Here is a 10,205-nt window from a genome sequence, read left to right as displayed (position 1 = left end):
TGTCAAGGCACTCAACCTAATCTTAAATACACAGCTGTTTCTGCAAATGATGAAAAAAACCACCTTACAAGTAAACTACTTATCAGAGCATCTGTGGATCTTGCATTACTCAGTAGCTATTCTTTTGACGCCATATACTTAAATGTTCAATACACTAATATTTTCTCTGCTTACCCTGGAAGGTCTTCAACAAAGGACAAAAATAACCAGCTTGTGGTTCTAGTACAGGCAGGAAGAATTTAATTTTACCTGTTCACACAAATACTCAGCTATTTCTCATCCAACATTGTGTAAATATATCCCAAGCTTAAAGACAAGGTCAGATTGCTAAATGTATCGAGCTTGCTATTACAGTACAAGAATTTGTTTTAACTTTATTTTCATGTACAGTTTCAGAATATATAGAGCATAGAAAATGGTATATTTTAAAGGCATATCAGGTAGAAAGAATATCCTAAAATATGTTTGTCCTGTTAGAACTCTAGCTCAAACTGTTTTGGCATTTGTTTTCTTGGTATGCAGAGCATTCCCATCTGTTCTGTTCTATGTGGCATCATGCGTATGCTGCTGTTTGTACACCGTGGTGTGCATGCTTTTTACTTTTAATTAAAGGGACAGCTCTTTTACTGTGGAATTAAGCTGTGTGTTCATGTATATATTCATCTTTATTTTAAATATTTGCTCAAGAAATGACCCGAGCATTATCAAGGCAAGAACCTGAAGAATCATCTCTTCAAGTCAGTGGCATAACAGCTTAACTTACAATTTTACAGGACTGTCATCTAGATATAAGATAGTTTTAATCCATATTTGCTTAAGAATTCCCTTACTATTTCATGTTTGAATAAAACTAGCAAAATGCCTAGCTAATAGTCTATCTGCTTTCAACCTTAAACCTGCATCTGCTTATTTAAAACAAATTTTGCTTGCTAGCAAAATTCAGGTTTTGAATCTGAAATGTATTCAGCAAACTGTAGAAACACTTTTTTAAAAAGTAGGGTAATAATTCTTGAAATTCAGAGCATTCCCACTAAGAGAAAAAAAAAAAACTGACAAAATACTAGCATCACACTAGACAGGTGAGAATGCATTTTGCTCAGACTGATTTGGGTTTTTTACTATTATTATTACTTTTAATGTGTTGTCCTGCTTACTCGTCTAATTTCCTAAGAGTCTTGTTGGGCTTTCTTTGCTCCCAAAAGACAAGTAGTACATGCCAAAGCATTTTAGGATGTTCAAGGAATGGAGATGGAACTATATGACCTATTACTCATGTTGGAGACAGTTCCTATACAGTTATGCACCTGAACATTTACTTTGTGAGCAATCAAGGATGAATTATTGGAAGGAATGGGTCAGACCATCAGCTGATGTATAATTGCAGTAAGTACTGACTTTAGTAGAGCTGCACTACTTTGTAATAACAGATTTGTTCTACATTAAGTGTAAAAGCTCATTCAAAACCTATTTACTTTTTTATTGCCTGTGTATTGGGCCAGCTGTAGTGAATATACTGAAATAAATACATGGTTAGTGCTTTTACAAAGTCAAATCTATATTTAAGCATCAAAGCTGTGACTAACCAGAAAAAGCCACTTCATTCATTCTCCACACTGATCTCCCAGCTCCAAAATCACCATCAGCCAAAGCCAGTATTGCACTGCTGAGCAGTTAAGCCTGGTATTACAGTACAGATTTATCTCACAAAATTATTGAAAAATAAAAATCACCAAGTCATTTTTTCTGAAAAACTATCCTGGAATTCATAAGCATAGTAATTACACTCTGATTTATTTAGTAGGAGTGTTTACTTCAAGTAAAATCCACAGAGGAGTTTAGAATGAATTTTTTAAAGGCAAATTTCCTAATGGGCAGACTCGGGGAATGCTTTTGTAAATGATGTCTTAGCCATGAAACCACTATATAATAAAAGCCCAGTGTAATAAACATGTTGAGTTTGGCTGTAAAAACCTAAATTTGGCATTGCTTGATCACTAATTTGCTTAGAAATTTGCAGATGTAGGCAAGGTAATGCTTTTTTTTTCCTTTTCTTCCTTCCAGAAAGACTATGCACAATGCAAAAATAAAGGGATATAGGACTCGAGTGGGGTATTTCTTACTGCTCAGACTATTCCAGTCCCAAGTTGTGCAGTGAATTTGCTGATAAATTCTCCCGCCAAAGGCTCTGTATGCTTAAATTAAATGTGAAAGAGAATCAAGAGAATCATTTGCTGGAGTACAAAAAGGAGTTGTTTACTTCTGCAAAGCAAGTGGTTTTAATAAAAGCTTGATGACACTTACTGCACATTATAAATAGCAGAACACTAGTCCTCTGCCAGAACAGACGCACTGAGTGCAGCTTTGGGCTTTTGTAATGGTTCCCTTTATCCACTGTGGTCTGGGCCTTATTTTTTACTCCCCCTGTATTCATCCCTTCCCAAAGGGATACATCTGGTCCAGGAATATAGTTAGCATATTGCTTACAAATTAATTTGCACGGGCTTTATTTGTAATCTACTAGAGGCCAGGAACAAACTGTTAATGTCTAGTAAAGGGAAACCATTTATGATGATGAAATATGTAAAAGAAACAACTTGGCTCTGTCCTGCTCAGATCCCTGACCTGTAGGTGCCTGGCATTCCATTAAACCTGCCATTATTTTTTATTCTGTTTCATATCAAGAACACACTACATTCTTAGAGAAACAATACCTTTACTACAAAACCATGTAAATGATTATATACAAAATGGTTACTGGAATTTGGTTTTGTACTGTAGTGACAGAAATAACTAGCTGCTGACATTTATTTACGCTTCCTTAGTACTAGGTACATAACACCACTGATCAGAGTAAAGGCAAATGCAATCCAGGCTAAGACGAAGGAATAGCCGTATCGGCCTTTAGAAACTTCAATGCTATATTCATGGCTCTTGTGTAGTTCTTCGTGCCTATCTGTATAAATGGAAGCTGCAATCATAACACACAGACCTGGAGGAGGAAGAAAATAGTAAAGTTTAGCATCTTAAAATATTATCAATATGCATAACAACTATTCACTGTCTCTCTTCTGTCAGCTGCTTCCACCAATGTCCTTTTTTTGCAGACACTCATCTTCCATCCTCAGACTAATCTGGGAGCATTTCAGGACACGTTTTCAGTTTCTTTGGCATGGACTAAATTTGAAGTGCTGTTGTGTATTTATGTCATTTGCAATGAACACAAAATGATTCTAAACATCTGGATAGTTTTAAAGACTAACAAAAAATTAAGGCAGTACCTGCCTGTAACAATTACAGAGTTATTTAATTTGTTCAAGCAGTTCAGAAACTCAGATTCTTTCCCTTCAAAGTTTAAATGACTTTATTCTGAGCAGTGATGTCATCCATGTTTTAACTGCCTAAATAGTACAGAATGGAGCAGTTCACTGTTTAAACAAATATGAAGGATAAGCTATGACCTCAAGAGCCCTACGCATTTCTCATGCAGCTCATTCTTTTTGAAACCTTTTTCCCCTTCCCTTTCCTACTTTCACATAAACATCATTAAAGTCACAAGTCTTGAAAAATCACTCACATGACAGGAGCTGGATAATAGAGGTTAACACAAATCTTTCTCCTTGCTTTAGACGGAAGAGTTGAAGAATGAAAACCAGAAATGCCACACAACAGAAAATAGTAGATAGGATCATGGTGGCCTGAACAGCCTGAACTGATTGATATTCTGCAAAAACAAAAGCAGCCTTGATTAAAAATACCGTTTCTCTCTTTGCCTACTCCTGCAATGAGGAGAGGGGCAGAGCTATGTTCTGTAAGCAGGAGTTCAGCAGATACAGCAAACCAGTTGTGCATGCCTCGCCTAGGGGGGTTCTTCTCTGCTTCCTTGGAATTAATACAGCCAGTGGTTTAAGGACTTCTAAAAGCTTTTCATAAAACTGAATAAAAATACTGAAGAGACTATTTCTCCCACACCACATCCTTTGCTACCATCTACGTACTAAAAGCACAGTGAAACTGCCAGGTGTCCCAAATGGCTTACAAGTGCAGCCCCGAGCCTCTCACCAGACCTGGAGACAGCTCCATCCGGTAAGATGTAACCAGACAGCACAGCCACGCTCGGCACAAAAGATTCCTTTGACTAAGGTTTTTCACCCTGTCGATTACTTCCCTATAACTAGGAGCTAAAGTAACCAATAAATTTGTAACTACATGTAGCTTCTTTGTATAACTGCTGCAATAATATGGCCAAGCTAAGCTACATAACCTCCTTACAGCACCTCTCCTCTAGCATAGCTGCACTGCAGTGAGTAGGTCTGTGAACAGCAGATGTGCCTGAGCTACTCATGGTCTAGCTAGTTCGGGTACCTAATTTCAATGAATGCATAGTAACACAGACATCAAATGCAAATTCGTTATATTCGTGTTAGCTTAGATACGCCTGCGCGTAATGGATCCTCTCACTGCAGCATAGATATGCTCTAGACCAACCTGATGCTTGGAAAGCAAAGTTACTTTATGGATACAGGGCTCTTCAAATCATCTACCTCTTTAATATACGCAAAGATTGAAAGTATAGAAATAAAGTAAATGTAACATTTGAGGATTTTTTTATTTTTTGTAAAGCAGGATGTTAGGCTGTGCTGTATATTAAGTCCACTTTGTTAAAATTTCAGCTTGCGTTCTGACTTCCACTTTTTTCCCCCATCCCTGTACGCAGCCAGTATTTTTAGGTTCTTCTTTGGAAGTTAAAGTTCAATTCTGAGGCAAATTCTATCACTTCAGCCACACTTTCAGATTACTTCACTGGTTTAACCTGATCTAATTTTTTAAGAACTCTTTAGCACTCCTTGTTAGTTGTTTGTGTTCACTCTCTTGCACTGGGCTTTCAAGTGCACCTGACAGTTCCGTTTTCCTCTTACAGAAACTGTTGGAACAGTTTGCTTTTCCAAAATGAAAAGCCAGTATTAAAGTCTTTAGAAGGCCAGAGTAGTTAGAGCATGCAGCTTTTTGAAAAAATATATTATTGCCCCTGCAAATTTCGTAGCAATTTCACCAGATCTCCTGCTAAAGGGACTGAGACATAGGCATGGAGAGACACATACCTCTGAATTGATCGGTAATAGCCGTACAGGTGCTAGTATTTGTGGCACACGTTCTCCAGACATCTGTAGAAAAATTATCTCCTACCCACCAGGCCTGCAAAATAAAAGTAAAGGGCTCTTACAGGAAAAAAAAAACCAAAAAAACAAAAAAGCCCCACAAAACTCCTTAGTTGTCCAAGTGTCTCCTGATCAGATACACCAGCTGCAACAAATTTCTGTTCATTTAGATAATTAACCGTTCAAACTAAATTTGAGATCTAATGGCATTTTGGAATAAAGGGTATATCATTATTCACATGTCATTTTCATTTTAGAGCTGTGTGAAGTGGAAAAGGGAATAGATGGCAATCTTAAACATCCCAAAGCACAAGGGATTTTCCACTGTTCGGGCAGAAATTTTGGATAGTCAGTGATTGCTCACTCCTTAAGATACCTAGGCAAGCTTTGTTCATCCAGACCCTGTTTAGGATGCACAACTCTTTAAAGGCACAGCATTTTTTAGTCTGCAGGAAATAGCAGGGTATACGTCTATGAAACAGAAGCCCTTTATAAATTTTCTGGTTCCTGACACTGAATCGAATTAATCTCAACTTAACATAGCTGTGCTGTCCATGTGCAAATGCAATATGTACACAATGGCATCTGACTGGAAGTGGCTAGCAACAAATAAGATCCTCCTGTGGTATTTCTGTTTTGATGTTTTAACATTTAATGCAAAATAGTACTACAGTGACTGAACAGATTTTTACGGTAGCCTGGGAAATGCTGCGAGCACCCCACACAAGTGGCATTTCCTCAGGAAACCCATTCCCGTTCCAATAGCTATCCAGGCCTTTGTTTTGACGAGAGTTGGAAAAATACGACTTTTAAATATGACTCCTGGTAGCATCTGCTGCTTAAATAGACATTCCAGAAACCTCATAGCTTACTGTGCAGCTTTGCAAACAATACTGTAATAAAAACTATAATATGTTATGATAGTAGGCATATGTGTAATAGTAACGCAGTGTTTTAAGAAAAAGCGTTACTTTCTCAGGATGCCATTCATTTGGATTTTGCAGTCCAAGTTCAATATATCATTTTTCAGCTCTAAGCACTACATAATCCTTTCAGAGTTATCTTCATGGCTATAGAAAGCCTCTGAAGATGATAAAATCCAATAGAAGGTGGTTACACAGTTTAAGTTCATAATTGTTTAAAAGTAGCTAATGACACAAAACAGTGCATGGGGGTTTATTTCTATAATAATTTGATTTGTATGCAGCAGATCTGAACTGAGAATAAGTAGCTTTGTCCACTGTCCTAGCTTTCTAAATATTCAAAGGAGCAGGGTAAGACAACCTGCTTTAGTGCTCAATTAATGACCTATTTCAATGGAACAAATCAGCTGACTGAAAGATAACATCCGAGTTTGTACAATTTTGCAATAATAAGTTGTGGGTAACACATCATTTCACTTGGTGCATAGTCTTGGAACAGACTATGGGATTCAAACTGGCTTCACTGAGTGCAGTAAAGTCTTTTCAGCAGACCATTTTTTTAATCCTAAAAGCCTGTACATACACTGAACCTATTAGAGAAAGAAAGACTCCAGTGCACAGTTAAGAGTACCAATCAGGACAGTGGGCTGTTTCGGAAAGAGGAAAATTCAATTAAGAGCTAGATGTAAATACTGGAAGGTAAATTCTTTCTGGCCACAAAAATAAAAAGGAAATTTGAAAAGAATGCAACATAAATTATTCTAAAATTTTCTGCTGAAACTGCATAACTGAATGGAAACATAAATTCATGGTGTCTCTTTCATGATTTAACTGGGCATCTTGGACAACCACTTCTGAGGCAAAGCATACCTTGACTGAAATTACCCCCACGCATCAGTCATGAGCTATTTGACTTCACGTACTTGACACAAAAGGACGATAGATTCCCCCCCCGCCTTTCCCTCATATCTAGCTGAACCAAGTCCCACAGCTCCACCCTGCAAGCATGGTAGTATTTCTAAATATACTCTCTGGCCAAGTATCTCACGGGGAGAAGATTAGCTGTGTAACGTGGGCTTACAACATGATGCCATACAAATGTATGGCATGTACTGGTATAGTCTTATCCAGGTATACCAGCAATATGCATATTCCAGGCATTTTTGTTACAAAAAGGTATAAGCAGAGCAGTGTGCCTAACAAAGTTACGTGCTTTCAGTAAGCAAGTTGAAGACAACTAGAGAAGAAAAACTTCATTTTTATGAAGCAAAGAAACACCTGTGTGTTTGAGAGAAAAACAGAAGAAATTACACTTACATTGTCAATAGTTGAGATGAACAGCAGTGCTGCTGAGGTTATGTGAAACACAATAATGAAAGCCAGAAGAATCAACATCCTTGATCTGTGGAGGCTTTAGTCTGAGATAAATCTGTTAAAAATGAAAGCATATATGATCAGTCTTTAAAAGCTGTTAACTGATCCACCTGTCATTATGTTATTTCACTGTGGCTGTGAGTAGTCAAGGTCAGCGCGAAGTGTATTTCAGAGCAAGGTGCTATTAGATTCAGGAACGGCGCATGCAGTTTGAGTCCACAGCACACATTCTTTCTCTAGAGATAAAAGATTTCACATAATCAGACTTTACATCAGCATAACAGCTTTCTGTTTGTTATATGTGACACGTAACTAGCATCACTGGTGTTAAATGAATCACAACTTGAAATGAAGCCAAGAGGTGCATTTTGCAACCTGCCAGTGGGATGGCTGCAGTGGGTAAACACATAGAGAAGTTTCTTTCGATGTGCTTCTCCAGCAAGGATATAAAACACTCCTTCATGTTGACTTTCAGAGGAGTACTTTTCAAATTACAGCCTCATTTGCATGTGATGCTAGAATTTCCACTGGCTTTGGTAAGGTCTTGTTTCAGCCATGCTTTCAAAGTAGGAAGAAACACAGATTTCAAAAGGATGCTTGTAGAACAAAATTAAGTGCATCAAGAACTACCTCCTAGATTTAGTAACAGCTATGTTGTACCTTAGGTTCCATATAGGTTGCCCTTTGTTCATATAGTTACAAGTTTTATCCATTGACGAATGACTTAAGGCTACCACTTTCTCCAATATATTGCCCTGACTGGTAGGGTTGAATAAACCCATTAGTCATGTAATAATCCAGTTAGTTATGTAACGTTCAGTCACTTAATGCCCTCTATAGTCAACCGCTTACCTTCATACCTTACCTAACCCATTTATTACCATTTCACATCTCAAATGAAAAAAAAAAATCTTATGTACAAAGGAACCACAAACTTTATCTGAACTGGAATCCCCAGGAAATCTGTGGCCACGTAACAAATAGGTTAGGGAAAACTACTGTTACTAATACATAGAAATGTACAATTGCTTGGTATATCTTTTTCTTCTTGTGTAAAAATGCTTGCCAATTAATATATGCTATATTCTATAAGGAATCTGCAGTCTTGCTGGTATTTTCTTTGCATTGAATGTGCACCGTTCTCTAGCATTATCTGCACGTTATCACCCATCAGTACATTAATGCATGTTTCTCCACTTCCTTTGCTTTGGACACATTCTCCTATGTCAAATGATCCCACTTACGTAACACAGCAAAGAAAAGGCAGTTAGGGGTTTTTTTAAGACTTCCATGATTTTTTTCATGTCTAACCCTCTCTCCCCTCCTGCCATTTACTAGAATCACGAACCACACGGAGAATTTAACCAAATAAAAGGACTACTTTGACAGCATTTTTAAAGCAGCTCCACTGGCATTCTCATCAGGCCAAAATACAACTACTCTGCAAAACTTTAACAAAAAGATAACAGACAGCATATGAACATCCTGAATAGAGACTAGAAGTTCCAGACTAATCCTTTACATCTACACCGCAGTATAGCATTTCACTGCAGTACAGCATTATAACAAGCACAAAGCCGAACTATTAGAGTGCTTTTGAGAAAATGAAAATTGATCGGATAACCTTATATCCGTATCTAATTGGAATGACTGTATGGGAAAGCTAAATCAAATCCTAAAATAAGGAAAGCAGCTACTCAAGTTTTTAGACCTTCCCATTTTCTCACTGTTAAACTTTGCCTTCTCAGCCACAACAAAGAACAGAAGTGGTAATTTCCTCCAAAGAGCCGATTCTGCTGTATGACTCAAGATCGTCTGAATCTAGTTCTGCTTCTAGAAATGTCATTCATGGCTCTCTATCGAGCCCTTCTTGAATGAAAGGAAGGAAGAAGGAAAAGACATTTTGTGGTTTTGTATAATGCCACATCAAAATATTTTCATTGTGAAATGTACCAGTCTTCACACAGCACTCTCGTCTTGTGGTTGGGTTTTTTTCTGAGTTTCATTTGTTGCACAGATGGTACCTAAGCAGACAATAATGCAAGTCATCTGCCATATAAGGAGAGAGAATCAAATTGTACTCAGTATTATTTTAAGAATAACAATACAATTTCATCTTATTACATGAAGCATCATAAAGTAAGAGAGACAGAAAAATGTAACCTAATTAAAACCAATCTTGCAAAATCAAGACTTGCCAGCACAAAAAAATCCACTTAATCTTCAATCAAGTGAATGTTTTTGTTGTACTGCTTTCAGCCATAAACAGAAGTGTTTCCAACAGGATGGATAAACATGTATGGGTGATGAGGAGAAAACATTTTATGTTTTACCCAAATAAAGCCAAGATTAAAATAAAGAGCTTTTTGGTTTGTCTTTACAAAAAAATAAAGGACAGTAACAATAGTTTGAAGTTTCTGTTCTGAAGAACCTTCGTAACAGCCATTTTTAGATACTTCCTACTGACTTGCTGGCAATGGCTCCTTTCATGAGCTACTACAACTTCTGTGCACACAGTGCTACAACAACTATACACAGATATGGGAATTAAATACGCTGGGGGAAAGGAAGGAGACAGACCGATTCCAAGTAATCAATACCAGAAAAAGACAACAAGAACTTGTTACCCAATCTGTCACACCTGAGCAGGGATCCCAGAAGTGCACCAAAAGATCTGTGGACTTCAATCACGCCTAGCAACTTTCTATTCCTGTGGAGACCAAGGAGTGCCTCTGGTTCATCACAGCCTGCG

The 10,205-nt window shown here is 37.5% G+C and overlaps 1 protein-coding gene across 1 annotated transcript; it reads right to left on the bottom strand.

The window, feature by feature from the left end:
• Positions 1–2,060: 2,060 nt before the first annotated feature.
• On the bottom strand, positions 2,061–7,508 carry EMP2 (epithelial membrane protein 2). Its single transcript, XM_009281665.1, has 4 exons — positions 7,397–7,508; positions 5,100–5,193; positions 3,575–3,721; positions 2,061–2,989 (listed from the first exon to the last, which is right to left on the bottom strand). The coding sequence occupies exons 1-4, from the start codon at positions 7,472–7,474 to the stop codon at positions 2,805–2,807; spliced, it is 504 nt and encodes a 167-aa protein (XP_009279940.1). The 5' UTR covers positions 7,475–7,508; the 3' UTR covers positions 2,061–2,804.
• Between the last annotated feature and the right edge of the window lie 2,697 nt (positions 7,509–10,205).

This window comes from Aptenodytes forsteri, unplaced genomic scaffold (assembly GCF_000699145.1).
Source record: "Aptenodytes forsteri isolate BGI_AS27 unplaced genomic scaffold, ASM69914v1 Scaffold84, whole genome shotgun sequence".
NCBI classification, from domain to species: domain Eukaryota; kingdom Metazoa; phylum Chordata; class Aves; order Sphenisciformes; family Spheniscidae; genus Aptenodytes; species Aptenodytes forsteri.
This window is presented reverse-complemented; position numbering and strand designations above follow the sequence as displayed.

Bases quoted from the DNA above. Each gene is read 5' to 3' on its own strand.
- EMP2 (XM_009281665.1), bottom strand. From the start codon at position 7,474: ATGTTGATTCTTCTGGCTTTCATTATTGTGTTTCACATAACCTCAGCA. The intron at 3,722-5,099 runs GTATGTGTCTCT...TTGTTTTTGCAG, and splicing joins TATTACCGATCAATTCAGAG to AATATCAATCAGTTCAGGCT. The intron at 2,990-3,574 runs GTGAGTGATTTT...TTCCTCCTCCAG, and splicing joins TATTATCCAGCTCCTGTCAT to GTCTGTGTGTTATGATTGCA.